Source organism: Rhinoderma darwinii, chromosome 3 (assembly GCF_050947455.1).
Source record: "Rhinoderma darwinii isolate aRhiDar2 chromosome 3, aRhiDar2.hap1, whole genome shotgun sequence".
Taxonomy (NCBI): domain Eukaryota; kingdom Metazoa; phylum Chordata; class Amphibia; order Anura; family Rhinodermatidae; genus Rhinoderma; species Rhinoderma darwinii.
Window position 1 is genome coordinate 398,043,206 of NC_134689.1, and position 24,378 is coordinate 398,067,583.

General features: G+C 44.1%; 1 protein-coding gene across 1 annotated transcript in view; it reads right to left on the reverse strand.

Moving 5' to 3' along the window:
• Positions 1–2,023: 2,023 nt before the first annotated feature.
• The window catches only part of CNN1 (calponin 1), a 63,824-nt gene continuing 41,469 nt past the window's right edge, over positions 2,024–24,378 (reverse strand). Inside the window, exons 2-7 of the mRNA XM_075855463.1 lie at positions 9,989–10,110; positions 9,785–9,851; positions 8,393–8,530; positions 6,481–6,591; positions 5,907–6,053; positions 2,024–4,050 (exon numbers count right to left, since the gene is read on the reverse strand). Coding sequence (XP_075711578.1) covers positions 3,802–4,050; positions 5,907–6,053; positions 6,481–6,591; positions 8,393–8,530; positions 9,785–9,851; positions 9,989–10,110 — 834 coding nt within the window. The 3' untranslated portion in view covers positions 2,024–3,801. The remainder of the gene's footprint in view (positions 4,051–5,906; positions 6,054–6,480; positions 6,592–8,392; positions 8,531–9,784; positions 9,852–9,988; positions 10,111–24,378) is intronic.

A 24,378-nucleotide genomic window follows, 5' to 3' on the forward strand; every position in this document is an offset into this window, starting at 1 on the left:
AGGGTACATCTGTAGACTTTGTAAAATATAAAGAGCTTAATAAAATCTGTAAAAAGGTAATAAAATCAGCAAAAATACAAAATGAAAGGCAGGTGGCCAAGGATAGTAAAACAAATCCCAAGAAATTCTTCAAGTATATAAATGCAAAAAAGCCAAGGTCTGAACATGTAGGACCCCTAGATAATGGTAATGGGGAGTTGGTCACAGGGGATCAAGAGAAGGCAGTTACTAAATGGGTTCTTTAGCTCTGTATATACAACAGAAGAAAGAGCAGCTGATGTATCCGGTGCCAGTGCTGTTAATATATCAGTTGATATACTGAATTGGCTGAATGTAGATATGGTCCAAGCTAAATTAATAAAATAAATGTGCACAAGGCCCCGGGACCAGATGGGTTACACCCTAGAGTTCTTAAGGAGCTTAGTTCAGTTATTTCTGTCCCCCTCTTCATAATATTTAGAGATTCTCTTGTGACTGGTATAGTGCCAAGGGACTGGCGCAGGGCAAATGTGGTGCCTATTTTCAAAAAGGGTTCTAGGTCTTCCCCGGGTAATTATAGACCAGTAAGCTTAACATCCATCGTGGGGAAAATGTTTGAGGGACTATATACAGGATTATGTGACAAAAAATAGTATTATAAGTGACAGCCAGCACGGTTTTACTAAGGACAGAAGTTGTCAAACTAACCTGATTTGTTTTTATGAAGAGGCGAGCAGAAGCCTAGACAGAGGGGCCGCTGTGGATGTAGTGTTTTTGGACTTTGCAAAGGCATTTGACACTGTCCCTCATAGACGTCTAATGGGTAAATTTAAGGACTATGGGTTTAGAAAATATAGTTTGTAATTGGATTGAGAATTGGCTCAAGGACCATATCCAGAGAGTTGTGGTCAATGATTCCTACTCTGAATGGTCCCCGGTTATAAGTGGTGTACCCCAGGGTTCAGTGCTGGGACCACTATTATTCAACTTATTTATTAATTATATAGAGGATGGGATTAATAGAACTATTTCTATTTTTGCAGATGACACTAAGCTATGTAATATAGTTCAGACTATGGAAGATGTTCATGAATTGCAGGCAGATTTAAACAAACTAAGTGTTTGGGCGTCCACTTGGCAGATGAAGTTTAATGTAGATAAATGTAAAGTTATGCATCTGGGTACCAACAACCTGCATGCATCATATGTCCTAGGGGGAGCTACACTGGCGGATTCACTTGTTGAGAAGGATCTGGGTGTACTTGTAAATCATAAACTCAATAACAGCATGCAGTGTCAATCAGCTGCTTCAAAGGCCAGCAGGATATTGTCGTGTATTAAAAGAGGCATGGACTCACGGGACAGGGATGTAATATTACCACTTTACAAAGCATTAGTAAGGCCTCATCTAGAATATGCAGTTCATGGAGAATCTAAGTTATGATGGAAGATTAAAAGAATTAAACCTATTTAGCCCTGAGAAAAGACGACTAAGGGGAGACATGATTAACTTATATAAATATATTAACGGCCCATACAAAAAATATGGTGAAATCCTGTTCCATGTAAAACCCCCTCAAAAAACAAGGGGGCGCTTCCTCCGTCTGGAGAAAAAAAGGTTCAACCTGCAGAGGCGACAAACCTTCTTTACTGTGAGAACTGTGAATTTATGGAATGGTCACCGCAGGAGCCGTCACAGCAGGGACAGTAGATGGCTTTACAAAAGGCAAAGATAATTTCCTAGAACAAAAAAATATTAGCTCCTATGTGTAGACATTTTTTCCTTCCCTTTTCCCGTCCCTTGGTTGAACTTGATGGACATGTCTTGTTTCAACCGTACAAACTATGTAACTGTTGTGACGCCTTCACTTGTATCTGTTGGCTCCTTGGGATGAGTAGGCCGCAGTGACGGACATTACACCACTATAGACTGTGGCGGTTGGATGGCGTGGTCATATGACGTTGCTGCTTTATTAAATCACGCTGACGGCAGAGAAGAATTTCAACAGGTATATTACAATGTTTTATTTTTTTATTCAGTGTTCTCTAGCCTGTGCCTCTCTGGCTGTTGCAATACTACAACTCCCAACATGCTGAAATTTGTCGTTTTGCTACAGCTAGGGAATGACCAGTTGGAAGATAAAAAAAAATCCCAGAACGCCCCTTTAATTCCCTTTTCCAACATGGCGTCAGCTGGAATGTGCTCCCAGTCATGTGACAACTAAGCTCCTCCCAGGGAAGGGGTCAGGTGATAAAATGGAGGCTGGACATGACCATATACAGTATCTCCTTTATAAAAATTTTAGGCTCAACCATCACTGAGGTCCTGTAGGGGGGTGGTCAGCCATCAGCTTATGAATGGGGAGACGACAAGCATGATGGGAAATCTTTGTCTTAAGACCTGACTGTGCCCACATTAACACATTGGGGGTAACGAGGATGATGAGGGGCCAGGATTAACCTCTTCTTTCCAGCTCATTTGTAAACACAGTGTAGATTTATGAAAACTGGCCTTGTTGCCCCTAGCAACCATTCAAAGCTCTGCTTTCATTTCTTAACTTGTCTAGTAAAATGAAATCTGTAATTGGTTGCTATGGGCAACAGGGCCAGTTTTCATAAACAAGGCCTAGTGTGTACAATGGCCTGGCATCAGCCCTCGCCCACCACACATACCCACATTTTTGTTGCCACCATGGCGCACAAATAAACCACACGGAGCCCATTTAGAAATATATATCTAGAAATGTATTTGCAGTCGGTTCTTGAGCAGAGGTGAAGTGTGGATTACTGTGGGGATGAGAGGAAAGCGTGGAGGGGGGAGGGGAGCGAGGGACATGCGCAAAACATAGCCCGGCGAGTCATTCATTACACTAGTCTGCAGAGCATTGCGCCCATCTCAGCGGTTGTCGTAGTCCTATTAACCTCTCCCCTGCCAGAACATTATTCTACATTCGTCCCTCTCACCCGAGACCTGCAGTGTCCCATCCACTCATATCTCTATCACCAGTAAGACTAGGAAATCTGCAGAGCATCGCTGCCCTGACGTCTTCCACCTATATCGCTCCTGTCCGCCTATGTCGCGATGCTCTGCAGACCAGTCGTAACTTTCGAGAAGTAGCAGTGCTCAGTCCATGCACAGGAGAAGGATTGTGATGTGTAGCTTATATATCCCCACACCCTCGAAGACCGTCATGTCTCCCATTAAAATAACAATAATATAGTTTATGCCCCCCTTGTTAACCATAATATCGTCCGGCCTGTGAATGTATAGAATTAAAGTGAAAAAAGAAAAAGCGGACAGCGTGCAATGTTCTGCTAAATATCCGAGACAGGAGGAGCAATGCTCTGCAGACGTCCACCTGAATGTTGCGTTTTAGTGGAATAAAAAAACGTAAAAAAGGAAATGTGACAGCTTATTGTCAGTCAGTCTCTTGTAAGGTGGTATCAGGCACAGGGGAAATGGGTTTATTTCTTTACTGCCAAAGCAGCGGGCATAAGCTGGCACAGAATGGAAAGCTTTACCCCTTTTCTGCCAGGAGAGCAGAAAGTGGGTAGGATGAACATCATTCTCTGCCAGAACAGCAGGTATGAGACGGGCAGCATGTAATTGCCAGAAGGCAGGCTGGCACAGAGCGGGCATCATCTATTTCTTCCTTTGCAAGAGCAAACACGTATAGTGGGTAGCATTTAACCCCCTTTGCCAGAGCAACTAGCACACACTGGCATAGAATGGGCAGCATTAACACCGTTCTCTGCCACGGTAGCAGGCACACACTGGTACAGAAGAGGGTGGTGTACAGGTTAATTTGGGAATGGATGGTGTTACTCAGAGTTGAAATACTGATGGCTGTTATCGTAGTGCCCGTCCTCATCAGGGATCAGACCCATGTTGGGATCCATGCAGTACTTGGCATCGTAGACCTGACGTGGGAGCCCGTACACGGTCATGCCTTGCTGAGATGCCCCCTTGTTTGTTCCCATTTGCAGGGGTATGGTCTGGGTGTCGCATTGCTCCATGCCAAGCTTCTGCTCGAAGATCTGGCGCTTGGTGCCTGGAGCCGTCATGCCAGCCTGAGGAAACAGAATAATGCATTAGTTGCGTTGCCTTTTATTATGTAAAACAGTATTAAACCGGTCAATTCAGTAAGTGCGAATCGCAAAGTACCTCATGCCTGACACTGGGCCTCCACCACAATCTACAATCTGGTTGCTACAGGGGATCACCCCTACTGCCCCCACTGCAGACTGCCCCACCAAACAGTGTTTATAGAATAAAAACAAATACTTTTTCCATTATTTTTTTCCTCCCTGTGTCCCCCTTTGTACTGCTGCTAATCTGTGCTTCTGAGGGTGGGGCTCTGAGCAGAATCCGTGTCCTTTCCGCTCTGACAAGTCACAATAGTCCCTTCTTAGGGCCCAAGCACACGACCGTAGTGGTGTGCACGGCCAGTGATTTTTGGCTGGGGCGTCCGCGGAGTGTCATCTGCGGGCCGCCTGGAAATCACGAGCTGTGCACATTCATTTCAATGAGCCCGGAACGCAAAATGCTGCCATAATATGACCTGTCCTATCTTTCTGCGGTCCAGGCTCCCGGGCAATCCACGGACCGTGGTAACCACGGTCATGTGCATGGGCCCATAGAAATGAATGGGACCGCAATTTACCCGCAGAAATACATTTGTGTGCATGGGGCCTTACTTTCCCTGCAAATTGGTAACATGAGATCCAGAGTAGTGAAGGTATATACTGTAACATCCACAGTATGGGCCCTTAGAAACCGCACAAGACTGAGTGGGCATGTGCAGGATTCATGTCTGCTGTTAGGATGCAGAACTTTGCAGTCCTGACAAACTTGGAAGGAATCCCCTCAGATGTACTGCCAAGCTACTGTAGAGACTCTGCTCCTTCCCTGACAAGGAGTCTCCTCATCTATACATCCAGGCTACTGTAGAGACTCTGCTCCTTCCCTGACAAGGAGTCTCCTCAGCTATACATCCAGGCTACTGTAGAGACTCTGTTCCTTCCCTGACAAGGAGTCTCCTCAGCTATACATCCAGGCTACTGTAGAGACTCTGTTCCTTCCCTGACAAGGAGTCTCCAGCTATACTGCCAGGCTACTGCAGAGACTCTGCTCCTTCCCTGACAAGGAGTCTCCTCAGCTATACATCCAGGCTACTGCAGAATCTGCTCCCTCCCTGACAAGGAGTCTCCTCAGCTATACATCCAGGCTACTGCAGAATCTGCTCCCCCCCCCTGACAAGGAGTCTCCTCAGCTATACATCCGGGCTACTGCAGACTCTGCCTCTTCCCTGACAAGCTGAAAAGGAGTCTCCTCATCTGTACCGCCATGTTACTGCAGAGGTTCTGCTCCTTACCTGACAAGCTGAAAAGAAGTCTCCTCAGCTATACTGCCATGTTACTGCAGAGGTTCTGCTCCTTCCCTGACAATGAGTCTCCTCAGCTTTACTGCAATGTTACTGCAGAGGTTCTGCTCTTCCCTAACAAGAAGGAGTCTACTCCGTTATACTGCCTGGCTACTACAGAGGCTCTGCTCCTTCCCTGACAAGCAGGGCAGAAAGCTATTTCTATTGGCTGCCCTGCAGTGAACAGAGGATCACTATGCAGAAACCTGGCTGTGGGGAGAGTGACTGAGCATGTAACTCTTCACTGGAACATTTTTTTTAAACCGCATGTAAATGGCAAACCGTTAATTTTTTATAATCTATACAATGAATATATTTCATGGTAGGAGAACCCCTTTAAACTCAATGGGAGCAATATAAATACATATGCAGCAAACTCTTCCTTGCGGGGTCTGTCAGCAGTCTTTTACAGGATCGGGGGAGATCTCCTAATTTGGCAGGCTCACAGAAGTATTACTCAGCCCATTATAATGTTTGATGACTACTCGCTTCTGCTAAACTCACCTGGGATGCCCCTTTATTGGTGCCCATTTGTAAGCTGATGGTAGCTTGGTCCAGTGGCTGGTCATTGCCCAGTTTGGGATCATACAGATGTCTTCGGGTGCCATATGATGTCATCCCTTTTTGGCTGGCAAACTTGTTGGTTCCCATCTGCAAGAAGACCAAAGGTTTTAATAAAATGTTCCTTTGTGTATGAAGCATTTTGTACATGTTATATCTGCAGTATCTTTATATACTTCACTGAAACTTGACTGACAGACCTCGACATTTCCTAATCTGTTATTACTGTGCTGCCACCTTGTGGTGAACATTAGAATATCAATTAATTCTTATTTTAAAAGGGAGCTCTACCCAAAATGTGTAATTCTCTATTATTATTTAACTCCCTTTCCCTGCAAATCAATCAGCAAACACAGACTGTTCGGCTTATGTCTGACCTATGTGCTCATGATATATATGGAATGTATATGAGACATTTCTGTATACTATGTGTGCATTTCTTCCCTTCTAATGTGCCCTTATATCAGCTACCCCTGCTGGTGACATGCGAGATTGCACACACCCAAAACTCACTCACCTGAAGTCCAATGATATTTCTTCCTTCCTTGAGTTTATCAGGGTTGAATTTCCTCTCCTGTCGGTCGGCATACTTAACGCCAATGCTGACCTTGGCACCTTTTGACTTGGCCTGAAAGTAATAAAGAATATATATATACATATATATACACATTATAAATATATACACACACATATATATATATACACACACACACATATATATACACATTATAAATATATATGTGTGTATGTATATATATTATATATATACACACATATATATATATATATATATATATATATATATATATATAGTGACATATGCATCATAGATTTAACAATTTCATCGCCCCTAGACAGTCTATACTGGTAAATATTCAAGTGCGTGTTCTTCTGCATTAGAATGCAGATATGATCAGTGGCTCCAGCTTAGCTGCATTGCCTATTGGAGTCTGAGGTCATCTGAAATCCACTTTCTGTCTCACCTGAGGCTCAGTCTGTTACTATCTCTTCGCCCCCATGCTTTACACTGCTGCTCTGCTTATTCAGATTAAGTTTTGTGTATAAACACAATCTCAGCAGGAAGTCAGTACATAGAGAGAGCGGATTTCAACTTCAGCAAGGACAGAATAATTATAAAACTACGAGAAACTAAGCCACTCATGGGAAAATAGTCTCAGACCTGGCTAAAATTAAATGGGCTACAGAGTTACTCTGCGTCCTCTTCTCCAGTCGCAACCAGAGCTGCAATTAGAACCCTGTGCTGATGTCTAAACTCTGGTTCATTGCATTGTGGGAGATGTCGTTCTTTTCTAGCTTAGATTACTATACATTATCGGAGGTAAACTCATAATGCATCACAATGAAGTATGATTGTAAAGACACGAAACCAGCAGCAATTAATAAAAACAGAATGCAGCTCCGGATGTGACTGGTGTATAATTCACGATCAGATCAGTATAAGATAAGTAAGTAAGTAATGTAGGACTCTTAAAACGCCAGATCCTTGGGCAATGTACTGCTAATCTGTCGTTGGGACTTTGAATGCTGCAAAGCACTATGGTCCAGAAATTTCCGGCTTTTTTTTTCTTAATTTCCTCTGATGACTGTTTTGTACATAGCAAATCAGCAAATAGTAAAGTATATATGTGAAATCAAACATCAACATTTTAAACGTAATTGACTGTCCTGCTGCATTGCCCATATTGACCACCAGGTGGCAGAAGAAATCTCTAATCTATTGTGATTTTTCAAGGTTTTAGAGCAGAATAAAATCTTTTTGGATGATGTGATCTTCACATATAGCAGTTTTTAACTTCCGCAAGAGCTGTACATTACATCATGCAATGATACCTGGGTGGGGCTTGAGTAACGGCTGCTCATGTATACTGTGTAGAGAGGCCCTAAGGCTGATACTTGTCTGAGAAATACAAATGATTACTAATACAGCTGCCCTAAATAATAATGACTATCTTATGTCATGTCCTACTCTTCAATATGCTATGTCAGATAATGAGAGATGAATAATATACACAGGCTTGAGCCTGCACATTGGGGCTGTTAGGAAATATCTGTAAAATATTCTGTAAATATATTTGGAGAGAAGTGATGTCATCTCAGTCACATGACCACTTGAGAAAGAGAGTTAGGGAAATTTATTAATGCAGTTGCTCTGGGAATACACTGGAAAAACAGGGAATTCTCTTTAGATTTCAGCTCTGAAGCCTGCAGAATAGTGAATGCAGCGCTGGAGTGTATTACAGTCTGTCAATGATTAAAACTATATGTAAATTGTATAATGGCGCTGAATGGTAGACATACAATGTCATGGCAAAAGACCAGCGGCCATATAAGTGGAGGACATGTCCACTTGTCTTCATACATAGGACCCATGGATGCTTATTGGATGCTGGTTGACTACAGCGACTTACCATGCTGGCCAGGGCGAGCAGTGTGGACTGGACTTGGGTCAGGTTAGTGTTCTCAAAAAGATCGTTTGCCTCAAATATGTCATGTTGTCTGACGCCGTACGCTGTGATGCCCCTAATGAAGTTTCCAATATTTTCCAGCTGCAAAGACATGAAGGAGATTGTAAATGATGAGGGTAAAAATGATTCCTTAAAGGGTAATTAAACTTTCAGTAAACTTCAGACATGTCATAGTAACATCAGAAGTTTTGATCAGTGAGGGGTCTCAGTGCTCCGACCCCCACCAATCAAAACTTCTGACATGTCACTATGATATGTCTAAAGTGTAACTAAATGTTCAACAAAGTGAATGAGACTGAGCTGTAGTACCAGGTGCAGCCACACTTATATGTACGGCACTGTGCCTGTGTAAGCAATGAAGGGGGCACAGGTGGAGTGCCCCAGTCCCTTCATTCTGCTGAATGGCAGGAGTCAAAAAAGTTGGACCCCGACCGATCAAATATTTAAGGCTGTCAATATTTAAGTCCCGTAAAATACTTTTAAGTGACAATTTGTAGTCTGTTTGCTATGGAGCAAGTGAGGGTCAACTAAGGCTTAAAAAATACCTGTCCATCAAATACATTTTTTTTCAGACCTTTCCACGGGAATGCAAAACAACCCGGGTGGGGGGGAAAAAAAATCCTTTCAGTTGAAGTTTTTTATTCCTACGGTTGATAGTCACCTATTCACAGGGGTCTACTTGCTAGGTTCCCACCACTGCGACCCCCATCGATTACTAGAACGGCGATCCTAAGCCCCCCTTCCTCCTCACTGCACAACCGCAGTCAGGAGAACTTTGAATGGAGCAGTGAGTGGTCTAACGTGCCCTGCCACTCCGTTTAAGGTTAATGGGACTCGTGGAGACAGCCGAGGACAGTGCTCAGCTGTTTTTCACCAGCCCCATAAACATTGAATAGAGCGCACCCTCCATTCACGCATGATCGCAGCGAGGAGGATCGGGGGTTTGGCACCCCTGTTTTAGTGATTGGTGGTGGAACTTGCGATCAAACATTTATCACCTATCCTGATGCTGCAAAGGCCACTTGAGAAGATACCATTATTATAAATGATACAAGGAAGGTGGGGGGCCCTGTTACAGTTTTATCATTGGGGCCCAAAAGCGCTTCTGACCAAAGAATTAATTTTGCTGTGTTTGATGTTTTCCGGAATTACCCCACTTTTCTGAGGACACATTGGCACCTACTTCACTGGGGTTTTTCGTTTTTGCTTCCTATGGATCAACACAACAGGAAGATAATGGGCCACACACTTGTGTCTTTATTAAACCTTACCACTTATGTAACTCTGGTGCTCAGTACCAGTATGGTGCAGGAAAGCAATCACTATGTAAGTTACCTGATGCCAATTTTGCGTAGACTCATTGATCTTCTTGACGGATCCAGGCTGCAGCTTATTAATAAATCTATGGGAGAAAGAAGGAGCAAAGTATGTAAAAAAGTTACAGAACTTTTCACTGATTAAGCTTTATATGACCCCTACAACGAGGACAGATATTCACAGTCCTATAGATAAGCTTCATTGGATCTATGCTCTACTCACTCGCACAGGATGATTCCATCTTTCAGAGACTCCATGAACTTGTTTCCAATGTTCTTTCCGGTTATGCTCTCTATCCACTCTCTCAACTCAGCCTCCAAGTGAGGGTCATACTTGGATGCCAACTGAAAACAGAGAAAGCAGAGTGTAAGCAGCAGTTCATGTAACTACCACCCCAGCATTCATCACCATTATATATCAGTGCAGAATATTTTCATGGATTCCAACCATAGACTTATCTTTAAGCTCCTGGGGCTCCTATGAAAATCTGTAGCAGGGTCCCCCAACTATCACGTGGCATTTATGTGGCAGATGGGGGCCCCCACAACCACCATCCTCGGCACACACTATAGCTGCATATCTTACCCTGGTGTATACCTAATCCACTAGTGGAAGCAACAATATAGTAATATGAATTGTGTCCCTGCAGGCAGCTGTAAAAACATTGGGGTCCCTTGGCCATTTCAGTAGTATTGACTGTGCATCCCCGGCCTAGAAATGCTTCCATATTACAATCAAAGAAGAAAATGACCCTCTCCCCTTCAGATAAAAAACAAATCTTTATACAGATAGCACCACAATAATATTTACACACAATGGCCTTCATGTATCAAGCGCCATGCGCCATTTATTGGCACATTTTCGGTGAAAACTTTGGCGTAAACTGTATTTGATTTATTAAGTATTTGCACCCAAACAAATTACTTTTTGCACTATGTGGGTCAGTTTGTGATTCATGTTAGCCAAGTGGGTGTGGTTATAGGTGGAGTTACTTTTTAGCCATATTTATGAAAATTGATTTTATTAAAAAAGCTCAAAAAAGTCACATCTCTGTGCCCACCAGCAGGCTGGCATAAAACGGAAGACATAAAACTAAACTAAAAATACCAGTTGTCAACAGTCTCTATTTTTGCAGGACTGTCCACGAAGCTGAATCGGGGAAGGGGTGGGGTTTATTATACAGTGAAGGAAATAAGTATTTGATCCCTTGCTGATTTTGTAAGTTTGCCCACTGTCAAAGACATGAACAGTCTAGAATTTTTAGGCTAGGTTAATTTTACCAGTGAGAGATAGATTATATAAAAAAAAAAAACAGAAAATCACATTGTCAAAATTATATATATTTATTTGCATTGTGCACAGAGAAATAAGTATTTGATCCCTTTGGCAAACAAGACTTAATACTTGGTGGCAAAACCCTTGTTGGCAAGCACAGCAGTCAGACGTTTTTTGTAGTTGATGATGAGGTTTGCACACATGTTAGATGAAATTTTGGCCCACTCCTCTTTGCAGATCATCTGTAAATCATTAAGATTTCGAGGCTGTCGCTTGGCAACTCAGATCTTCAGCTCCCTCCATAAGTTTTCGATGGGATTAAGGTCTGGAGACTGGCTGGGCCACTCCATGACCTTAATGTGCTTCTTTTTGAGCCACTCCTTTGTTGGTTTGGCTGTATGTTTCGGGTCATTGTCGTGCTGGAAGACCCAGCCACGAGCCATTTTTAATGTCCTGGTGGAGGGAAGGAGGTTGTCACTCAGGATTTGACGGTACATGGCTCCATCCATTCTCCCATTGATGCGGTGAAGTAGTCCTGTGCCCTTAGCAGAGAAACACCCCCAAAACATAATGTTTCCACTTCCATGCTTGACAGTGGGGATGGTGTTCTTTGGGTCATAGGCAGCATTTCTATTCCTCCAAACACGTCGAGTTGAGTTAATGCCAAAGAGCTCAATTTTAGTCTCATCTGACCACAGCACCTTCTCCCAATCACTCTCAGAATCATCCAGATGTTCATTTGCAAACTTCAGACGGGCCTGCACATGTGCCTTCTTGAGCAGGGGGACCTTGCGGGCACTGCAGGATTTTAATCCATTACGGCGTAATGTGTTACCAATGGTTTTCTTGGTGACTGTGGTCCCAGCTGCCTTGAGATCATTAACAAGTTCCCCCCGTGTAGTTTTCGGCTGAGCTCTTACCTTCCTCAGGATCAAGGATACCCCACGAGGTGAGATTTTGCATGGAGCCCCAGATCGATGTCGATTGACAGTCATTTTGTATGTCTTCCATTTTCTTACTATTGCACCAACAGTTGTCTCCTTCTCACCCAGCGTCTTTCTTATGGTTTTGTAGCCCATTCCAGCCTTGTGCAGGTCTATGATCTTGTCCCTGACATCCTTAGAAAGCTCTTTGGTCTTGCCCATGTTGTAGAGGTTAGAGTCAGACTGATTCATTGAGTCTGTGGACAGGAGTCTTTTATACAGGTGACCATGTAAGAGCTGTCTTTAATGCAGGCACCAAGTTGATTTGGAGCGTGTAACTGGTCTGGAGGAGGCTGAACTCTTAATGGTTGGTAGGGGATCAAATACTTATCTCTCTGTGCACAATGCAAATAAATATATATAATTTTGACTATGTGATTTTCTGTTTTTTTTTAATATAATCTATCTCTCACTGGTAAAATTAACCTAGCCTAAAAATTCTAGACTGTTCATGACTTTGACAGTGGGCAAACTTACAAAATCAGCAAGGGATCAAATACTTATTTCCTTCACTGTATGTCATAAAAGGAAGCATTTCAACAGTCCACACCCGTACCCCAAACTATCTCTGTTATGTCAATTTACAGGCCTGGGGGCTTAGTGGGGCATGGTAGATGTTATCAAAAACATTATTATATGTCTGGGCCCTTTAAATGGTAGATCTGGTAAATTTCATCATGATAGGCGCTATGATTACTAAGGCTTTATGCACACGTCCGTGCCTGTAATCACGGTCCATGATTACAGGCACGGACGGCCGCGGACAGCTACCCGCATTTTCGGGCCGTGCTCCCACAAAGTATAGGAGCACGGTCCATAAAAAGCAAAAGATAGGACATGTCCTCTATTTTGCAGAGGCTTTCTACGGCCCAGACAACTTCCCCCAAATATATGGGAAAGGTGTCCGTAATTACGGATGAAATCTACGGTCGTGTGCGTGTGGCCTTAAAGTGAAAAAAGAGATTTTCGTGTACGAGACATTATTCATTGATGCACATATTTTTAGGTTAGTGTCCCTTTAACGGTTTTATTGCTACCAAATTCAGCTTTGGCGAATGTGGATAACCAGTGTTCTTGTTGTGACCAGGCGGCAGGTTGGCACATATGTGCCCAGTTCTGGCTTTGTTCACTTGGGCTGTGATTAGTTAGGGAAATGCGTTTTCACATCTGGCCGAAACATGTGCAACAGATCAGGGAACATTTATGGAAGTTGTCGCAAGAGAAAAAGATGGCGTTGCCAACAATTACCAATCACATTTCACGCTCATTAGATGCAGCTCATGTGGTCATGTGACATCATTTGGGTGTATACCTGCAGTGGAACCTAGTCAACTTTGCCAGCTTTTAAGAGACATTTCTAGGAAGAATTTAGTGCACTCCAGATCTATCTATCTATCTATCTATCTATCTATCTATCTATCTATCTATCTATCTATCTATCTATCTATCTATCTATCTATCTATCTATCTATCTATCTATCTATCTATCTATCTATCTATCTCATATCTATCTTTACAGGCCCTCAGGCTTATTGGCCATTGGGACTATGACTGTGGGCAAGGAAGAATATGTGTACAGCAGGGCTAGGGGGAAGTTTAGTTATCCCCCCCCCCCGCTTTTTAGCCGGTTAATTAGGGTGGGCTATAGGTCCCCTCTTATAGGGGTGTTGTTAGAGGGGGCATGGGCGGGTTCACCCCCCTCCTCCTTGCCTGGGTTTATAAGGCAAGGGAGGGAGGACATCTTCCTCTTTTGGCCGTTACTTGTCAGCAATCACAGTGAGTTACTTACCTTGCTTTACTTACCTGACGATGGACCAGCAAGAGTTGGAGGAGATAATCCGCATCCGCCTCCAGGATGAGGGCTCCGTCTGGTTGCAGTTTCTCCTTAACGAGATTGTGGCGCCGGCATCCTCTCTTCAGAGCACACTCCCTGCACGGCGCTCCACTCGCTGCTCCAGGCCGCTAGTGTGTTTGTCCCCCTCCAACAGTCATAGAGCTTGCTCCGCGTCGGCAAGACCGCCGGCGCATGCGCAGACAGTATCCCGGCGTCCTGTCCCGCTGAAAAGCTCGCGAGACTTGGCGGCCGGCGATAGCGAGGATGTTATTCACTAGCAAATTCCTCCGGCCTGGGTTGTGCGAGAGCTCGCCCAGCGGCCGTGCGGAGTATGGCCATACAAGCCACGACTCAGGTGGCATTTACCGCTGCCACCACTTTGGATCTGCCGAGGGGGGCTCCGCTGCCCCCAACAGTCAGGACAGCTGTCGGCAGTGCACCATCAGGACGGGCTCCACAGCTCCGCCCACAAGCGACTGCCACCGGAGGCTGGCATGGGACCGCCCCTCCACCGCTGGGTGACGGAGATAACTGTTCATTGGTGGACAGCGGCGAGGATTTCTTCCCCTGCGAACAGGACATACCAACGGTGAGGCAAAACCCTCCCCCTATTCCCAATGCTGCAATAGTCATACCTTCAGGCTGGCTGACAATATTGAACGTGCTTCATCCGGCAGCTCCAAGGACACTAGCCATACAGGTCGGTCCCGCTCGCGGCGTTCTTCTAGGTGTCGGTCTTCACACCGTGCCAGCCGTCGTCGTACATGACATAGGAGATCGCCTTTCTCGAGTTCAAGGTCCACGACCGCAGGGCGTCGCCATAGCCACCGCTCATCTCATGGTCATTGCCAGACGAGAACGTGGGACACGGAGGTTACAGTAGCAGCTTCAGCACCTGTTCCTCCACCTCCACCCTCAATGGCTCTAGCTCCTGCTTCAGCTCCTGGACTCTGTGAGTTGGATTGCCTTCGGGCATGGGGTACGGGGGGGGGGGGGGACTTCTGATTCTGAATTGTTGGTTGACTGTGTTACAATCCCTGTTGGTCAGGTACCCCATCGGCTTCCATTGCACCGGCCTCGCAGGCGGAGACTGGCAAGATCTTAGTGTAGGCATCCACGTCCACTGCCACTCCTTCTCTGCCCGCCTTCAGGGATACGTATTTTTGCGGTATAGCTCCCCTCGGCACTCACTTGTCCGACGATACCAAGGAAAAGATAGCAAGGAATGAGTACATTGATATCTGGTCCTTGGTGTCGGTGGATTCGACGACAATCGACAAGGAGTGCCGCTTTGAAAGAGGCATTCCCTCTAAGCCTAGGGTAGCTAAATAATTTAATAATTGGTTGCAGGCTTTTGCGGTTTTAGGTTGTGTAGTATCCCAAAGATTCCCAGATAAGTCCTTCCAGCTCTTCGTCTACCTAGACACCATCTTCAGTGCATATAAGTCCCATGGGGGAACGGCGTGGTGGCGGTACGATGAAGAGTTCCGCAGGCGCATGGCACAAAAACTTGAGGTGGACACCAAGGCGACGGACGTGTGGCTTCGGTTTATGATGTCGCAGTGCCCCTTTCAGTCCCGTGTTCGTCGGCTCTGCCTGGGGGCCTCAGCAGCAGGGGACTTGCTGGCTTTTCAACGACGGCCACTGCAAGTTTTACAGATCCTGCAAGTTTAAGCATGAGTGCTCTTCCTGTGGTGGCCCCCATCCCGCAGTCCGTTGCAGCCGCCGTTCCGCTGCGGGCCCCCCTGTTCCAATAATACGGGTAGGATCGAGGACCACAGTTTGCGTGTTAGAGATGTTAACGTGGTTAGACAGGTACCCCAAGATGGGGGAAGTCGCATTGCTTAGAACAGTTTTTTCTTTTGGTTTCTTTATTCCGTTTGTTTATAGCCCCTCGCCCATTTTTTAGGGCAATTTAAAATCGGGAATTTCCGTTTGTAATTGCGGGAAAAATAGGAAAGGAGTTGGAGCTGGGCCGTATGGCCGGCCCCTTTGTGGATTTACCGTTCCCTAACCTGCTCGTTTCTCCCCTAGCAGTGGTTCCCAAAAAAGAGCCCGGCAAGTTTAGTTTAATTCACCACCTGTCCTACCCAAAAGGCAATTCCGTGAACGAAGGGATTGATAAAGACCTTGCTGCAGTGTCATAAGTGTCGTTCGATAGGGCAGTTGATTTAGTTTGTCGCGCAGGCCGGGGTGCCCTTATGGCCAATTTCGTTTGTTACCAGTCCACCCCGATTGTTACCACCTTCTCGGTTGTCACGTTGACGGACTTTATTATTATGACATGTGCCTTCCCATGGGGTGTTCCATTTCTTGTTTCTACTTTGAGGTGTTTAGTTCATTCCTTGAGTGGGTGTTAAGGGATTTCACAGGCTCATTCTCCACGTCACACTACTTGGATGACTTTCTTTTTGTAGGCCCCGCGGCCTCGCCACGTTGCCAAATTTTGTTAGACTAATTTCGTAGGTTAGCCGTTCATTTCGGCGTCCCACTTTCAGCTGAAAAGACCCACTACTGTCTTATCTTTCGTGAGCGTCGAAAATTGATTCACTTTAGATGGTTTTTCGGTTGCCAGAGGATAAGTGCGTTCTCATTTAGCGGCTGCTATGTCGGTTAAAAAGCTACAGCTCCGCCAGGTCAAATTGCTTTTGGGCCTGTTGGTGTTTGCTAGCAGAGTTATGCCTATGGGCAGTTTTTCCCGCCATCTGTCCCTTGCCACGGCCGGTGTTCGTTCCCCGTTGCATTATGTACGCATCACTTCAACCCTCCGGTTCAATTTTCAGGTGTGGCCTACATTCCTTGCGGATTACAATGGCCATAATTGCTGGAGGTCACCCCCGGCCACCAACAATGAGATACAGCTGTTCACTGACGCTGCTGGTGGCACTGGTTTTGGGGCAATTCTGGGCTCTGCATGGTGCGCGGCCCCGTGGCCCCACTTGTGGCGCTTGCGGGGGTGGTGTAGCAATTTGACAGTCCTGGAACTGTTTCCCATTATAGTAGCCATTGAACTGTGGGGGTTGGCAATGTCCAATTCTTCAGTTGTGTTTTGGTCTGATAACTCTAGTGTGGTTCATGCTGTTAATCATTTATCTTCTTCCTCAGAGCCGGTGGTTGTCCTGATTAGACGCTTGGTGCTGAGATGTCTTCAGCACAACATACAATTCAGGGCTCGCCATATTCCAGGTGTTCAAAATAAAATAGCTGATGCTTTGTCACGTTTTAATTGGCAGGTATTTCGTTCGCTATGCCCTCAGGCGAATATGGAAGGGGCCAGCTGCCCGGATGTGTTGTGGAGAATGCTGGATCTCAGCTGGTCTCCCTTGTGAGGTCATCTCTTGCTCCGTCTACCTGGGCAGCATACGGTAAAGCGTCGAAAGAATAGCTGGATGTGGTGGGGGTGCGCGAATTAGGCCTCGCGGGAGGTCCCTTGTTAACTTATGTGTTAGAATACCTGTCTCTCTGTTACTTGTCCTCCCGGACATATGCTCTTCCCCGTTTGAGGTTTCCCTGTTTACTGCGGCCTTTGTCTTAGCCTTTTTTGGCGCATTGCGCATCTCCGAACTTATAGCTATTAGCACGTCCCGCCCTGGGGGTTTGTTAGTGGAAGATGTTGCGTTGTCAGACTCTGGGGTCTGTTTCCACATACGCAAATCTAAAACGGATAGATTTGGCAAGGGTTGTTGGGTTTCACTGCGACCAGTACCCGGTCCCGCATGCCCTGTGGAGGCCGTGTCCCGATATCTGCACTCCATGTCGTCGGGTTTCACAATTCCTGTCCCATACGGACGGAAAGCCCCTTACTAGGTTTCAATTTTTATCAGTTTTCAGATTGGCATTAGCGGGTTCTGGCCTCCCGCCCAAGGATTTTGGGACACATTCGATCCACATTGGAGCAGCTACCACTGCTAGCGGCTTGGGATTGCCCGACAACGAAGTCCGCCGCATTGGTCGTTGGCGGTCGGCTTGCTTTGCTGGCTATATATGTGCTGATTTGGTTTTGCATTAAAATTAGTTTCTTGTTTCAGGTTCACGCCCTGCAATATGGATCGTCGGGCATTCCTATGTTTTCTGGGCGGAACGGAGAGCGGCCATACGACCAGGAGGTCTCTCGTTGGGTCTGATGGGGGCCGACGTTCACTGGCGGGGTCTCAGAGGCCTGAGATGGTTGGATGTTTTGCCAGAGGTGGTTGCCATCCGCAGGCATCGTTCGATTACTACGGTGTTGGTGATCCATGTTGGGGGTAACGATTTATGTTCTGTTCGTTTGGGGGAGCTGATTGCTCTCCTTCAGTCTGACATGGAGAGGTTCACATCATTTTTTCAGGAGTTGGTTTTGGTTTTGTCGGAGGTGATAACTAGAGCGGTATGGCAAGGGGCCAGGGATGTGTATGCCATTGAACGAGGTAGGTGCCTCCTGAATACTAGGGTTTAGAGGTATGTTAGAGCTGGAGGCGGCATTGTGATAAGGCACAGGCAGCTGGAAGGTGACAACATGTGTCTGCTACTGCAGGATGGGGTGCACCTGACCGATATGGGTTTGGACATATTTTTGTCCGGGCTCCAGGATGGTATGGAGGAGGCCATGGTTCGGTTGACCGGGGGTCGTGGGGAGTAGGCGTGTGTAGTTGAGATTGCACACCCTCCTCATGGCGGTATTTGGTTAAGGTCTGACCTACATGCCCTGCCAAAGGCGGGCTGATATTCGGGTATTAAGCTATGTTTTTTTATATATATATTCTTGCAATAATTTATTATTACAAAAAACTAAAATATAGAATATATGAATATAATAAAGCTGTGGCCGACCCTCGTGTCAACCCACGTTGTTAAAAAATAGAAAACCTCGTGTGATTTATTGTCAAGAGCGTTATGATTCCACCCTAGCCAAAATTGGGTTATTAGGGGTTATGCACACAGCTATCTATCTATCTATCTATCTATCTATCTATCTATCTATCTATCTATCTATCTATCTATCTATCTATCTATCTATCTATCTATCTATCTATCTATCTCATATCTATCTATCTATCTATCTATCTATCTCATATCTATCTATCTATCTATCTATCTATCTATATATCTATCTCAAATATATCGATCTAGCTATCTATCTATCTCATATCTATCTATCTCATATCTATCTATCTCATAATCTATCTATCTCTCTCTCTATCTATCTCATATCTATCTATCTATCTCATATCTATCTATCTATCTATCTCATATCTATCTATCTATCTATCTCATATCTATCTATCTATCTCATATCTATCTATCTATCTCATATCTATCTATCTATCTATCTATCTATCTATCTATCTATCTATCTATCTATCTATCTATCTATCTATCTATCTATCTATCTATCTATCTATCTATCTATCTATCTATCTATCCCATGCCCTCAAATACTGACTTTGCCCCTGAGTGCCCCCATGAGTTATGCCAGTCGGTATATTTAAAGACATTTTCAAGTTTATGCAGAGAAAGCTAATGTATCAAGAAATTCTGGAACCTTCTAATATACTTTTCACTTCAATTACTTATCATTTAAAGGTCTCTGCTTGCTGTGAGTGAATGGAAATATTTGTGCTTGCCTGTACAAGCCTAATATTTCTTATAGCTGCGGGATTGCTACAGTTGTATACACTGTAGACAATCATTTTTTAAGCCAAATCCATCAGTACCACAAACCTCTCATGTCCTGATAGATTGTTACAATGTATCAGTGCAGATAAAATGTATCAGTCTAGAGTCCAGCTCATTTAGCTCACAGAGGATTGTGTAGACTTACAATATTGGAACAAGCTGTAAGAAGTATTAACTCAGGAAACATTTTAAGCCTAAATTAGAATGTTTCCATTTTTTTCACAGCAAGCAGAGATCTTGAAAATGTTGAAAAAGTGAAACACAAAGTATATAAAAAAATTGCAGAACTGCAGCTCGTCCCACAAAACACAAGCCCTCACACCACTCCATCGAAAGAAACAAAGTGTTTTTATTTTGTAAAAGTAGTAAAACATAAAAAAAAAGTATAAAAATTTGGTATCTCTGTAATCGTATCAACCCACAGAATAAAGTTAACACGTGGTTTTTACCACACAGTGAACACCGTAAAAACGAAACCCATAAAGCATCGGAGGAATCGCTGTTTCTTCTATTCCACCACACTAGGAATTTTTTTCCAGTTTCCCACTACATTATGTGGTACAATCAATGGTACCTTTAAAAACTACAACTCGTCCCGCAAAAAAAGTCATCATACGGCTAAATCGACGGAAAAAACAAAAAAAGGTATGGCTTTTGAAAGACAAAAATAAAAAAGATGAAAAATGGCTGTGGCGGCAAGGGGTTAATATCAAGCCAGCGTTTGTAATGCCCTTAGGTCCAGTTCACACAGAGTTTTTTGCAGGCAGAAAAAAAAATCTGCCTCAGAATTCCTTTAGGTTTTTCGCAGCGTTTATCACCCGCGGCCATTCAAGCAAATGCAAGGACCGTGGGCAAAAAATGCAGCGAAAAATGCACGGAAACGAGCGCCGCAGGTTTTTTCTGCCAACCATTGAAGCCGGCCGGGAAAATAAATGCCTCTGTCTCCCATTGAAATCAATGGGGGGCGATTTCGGCTGTTTTATGGTGCGGATTCCGAAGCGGTCTCTGCGTCAAAAAAACTCAGTGTGAACGGGGCCTTATGATTTTCAATCCTAGGGGGAGGGATAACCGCAGTGAATTTCAGAAAGGTTGCCTGAGGTCATGTGATCCTATTTAAAAAAATATTAAATGGTGGCTGCCATTTTGCCACGATTTGTGCACTATGAGCCCCAAAAGTTTTGAATTTCGCCGAATCCGACACATTTGTGAAATTCGTACCGTATTCGATTTATGTAGAATCGATTCGCTCATCTCTACTCCCCAATTTCGGGATGGTAGCGTATGAGACTAAGTCATGTGACTTGTGTAGCACGCACACCCGTACCATAGCCAGGCATGAGGAGAATGTTCACTATACACCCTGAATCTTTTGTATCATTCATACATGATGCCAGGCAGGATGTGGCAGAGAAGATTGTGGAGGCTTGGATGAACTATGCGTGGGTGGTATGAGGAGGAGGGGGGCAATTTCCAACCCTCAGGGGCATCATTCTGGCGTCTGTGAAGTTTATATAAAGAACAATGACCCAGTAAATTTCAGCGTGAACCAAGGAGTCAGCTATGTGAGAAATCACCAGGCGGACGTGCCAACATTCACTGCATGCCAGACGGCTAGGACCACACAGCAGCACCTCTAGGACAGGCAGAACGCTATTTGTAGGCTTCTCGTATTGTGTTGGTCGTACTGGCTGTTAATAGAGTTGTTTATATTAGAGCACATTATTATAATAGTACGAGAGTCTATAATATGTACTCAGGGGTCAAACAATGGAACCTCTACTGAGCATTCTAAATCTGGGTTATGAAGTCAAAGACAATGTCAGAAGGTCCTCAATAGGGGAGGTCCTGTGTGTAGAGGTCCACTGGGCGGGTAAAGATGTAGTGACAGGGACAACACAATGGGGGGGCACAGGGAATGATTGAGTTATATCAGGGTTTATAGGGTTAGGGCTGTAAGTTTGGTACAGGGGTATTTGGGGGCAGAGCAGGGAAAGCAGTGTATTGACCAGGCTGTGTAGGGGCAGTAGAGGAGATATAATGGAGTATAGATTCAGCAAGAATAGCAGGGAGGACAGGAGGGTGGGATGATGAGGAAGATGATGCAATGACACGAAACTCTCTCTGCTCTGCCAACCCAAACATTGACAGATCTGGAATTGACCAAACTAGGGAGCAGAAAAGAAACTGCACAGACCCCAATCTCCCATATACAGTCAAAACAGACACAGCTCTGCTATACCCAGAGCATGTTTCAACTCGCTGTAGTGCGATGTGGTTATCTGAGACAGTATCACATATGATATGCTTAGATCCACCTGCTCAACAGACAGTATCACACATGATCGGCTTAGATACACAGGCTCATTGCCCATTAGAAAACAATGTACCGTATATGACAGCATTTTTTTTCTCTAAAAAACGTCTTATACAATTCCAGAATACGCAGCACCACTACTACTCACATCCTAAGCAAAAGGATCAAGGTAATTGGGCAAATAAGTATGTGTGTGCGTGGGGGGGGGGGGGGGGGGTGTTTCTATGCCTTTCTATTTAAAGGAGAGAAATGCAGTGTACCATTATCCCAAAAGTAGCTAAACAATACCAGCATACAGTGTCCTTATAATTCTGCCATAGAGTGTGTACGTAATAGTGCCATATAGTGAACATATAGCAGTGCCATAACAACATGGCTTTGCAGTGCTAAAATAATACCACTATACAGTTCCCATATAATACTGCCATAGAATGCGCACATAATAGTGTCATACAGTGAATGCATAATAGTTCCATAATAAATTTGCTATGTAGTACTGAAATAATACCACTGTACAGTGCCTAACAGTGCCATAGAATAGTGCCATAGAGCGCACACATAATAGTATCATAATAACATTGCTATGTAGTACTGAAATAATACCACTGTACAGTGCCTACATAATAGTGCCATAATAACATTGCTATGTAGTACTGATATAACACCACTGTACAGTGCCTATATAATAATGCCATATAATAGTGCCATTGAGTGCACATATAATAGTGCCATTGCTATGTGGTACTGATATAACACCACTGTACAGTGCCTATATAATAATGCCATATAATAGTGCCATTGAGTGCACATATAATAGTGCCATTGCTATGTGGTACTGATATAACACCACTGTACAGTGCCTATATAACAGTGCCATAGAATAGTGCCAAAGAGCGCACACATAATAGTACCATATTAACATTGCTATGTAGTACTGAAATACCAATGTACAGTGTCTATATAATACTGCCATAGAGTGCACACATAATAGTGCCATAATAACATTGCTATGTGGTACTGATATAAAACCACTGTACAGTGCCTATATAACAGTGCCATAGAATAGTGCCATAGAGCGCACACATAATAGTGCCATATTAACATTGCTATGTAGTACTGAAATACCAATGTACAGTGCCTATATAATACTGCCGTAGCGTGCACGCATTATAGTGCTATAATAACATTGCTATGTAGTGCTGATATAATACCACTGTATAGTGCCTATATAATACTGCCATACAGTCCACACATAATAGTGCCATAATAACATTGCTATGTAGGGCTGATATAATACCACTGTACCGGTGCCTATATAATAATGCCATATAATAGTGCCATTGAGTGCACACATAATAGTACAATAATTACATTGCTATGTAGTGCTGAAATAATACCTCTGTACAGTGCCTATATAATACTGCCATAGAATAGTGCCATAGAGTGCACTTATAATAACATTGCTATGTAATGCCGATATAATACCACTGTATAGTGCCTATATAATACTGCCATAGAGTGCACACATAATAGCGCCATGATAACTGCTATGTGGTACTGATATAAAACCACTGTACAGTGCCTATATAATACTGCCATAGAGTGCACACATAATAGTGCCATGATAACTGCTATGTAGTGCTGAAATACAAAATTCATAAATAATGTGGCAGCTGTTGTCATGACATTAATGTAGGTCATGGTGAATGGTGGAGTCCCAGAACTGGTCAAAATTCCGGAGCATATGCCCCATTTGAACATGCTTTAATGTAGCCCTGGTATCAGACACAAATACCATCTAACCACTCATTCTAAATATGCCTCCAGACTGGGCGCCATTTTCTTAAGTGCATGCAGATAAAAATCTGTTTTAGATACATTTTATAACGGTCCCAATATACCTCTCAGCTACTCAAAAAATGTCTGGACTCATTTGACTTGTGACGCATCCATGTCAACAAGAAAATCCAGACAGATCTGCGTTCCCAGATGTCCTAAAATACCTTAGCCCCTTTTTCTCCAAATTTGGGTTTTGTACGCGCTCCTCTTAAAAATATCTGCTGGTAAAAACGTGACCTGCATGTATAGCACTTTCAACAAAAAAATCAATATCTTTTCCAAATCCTTTGCTTTTCTATATTTGTACAGATTTTGAGTTATTTTATGTTGTTCTCCGTTGAAATTCATAACTTTTAGAACTCTGCTGGTTGCCCTTAGAGACAGACAGCAGTTTAGCTCCACCCCGTTGTCAGGCATGTGACCTAACACGATGTCTAACTGTATCATCTGAGCTTCCACAATGTTCTGCTCTCTGTTATCAGGAAATCAGCAGAATTCTGAATTTAGCGGTCGGCTCTGTTTACCTCATGTATGTGCCAAAGTAAAGCCCCAACGTATGCAATGGTCCACGGTGTAGGAAAGCGCAGCAGACTACACTCTTATACAGCGAAAACTAGATTTTTTTTTCATTTTTCTGGAAGGTGCCTTCAAAAGACCGGCAGCAACCATTCAGTATGACAAGTATGCAAAAAAAGGGGACATGTTGGAGGAG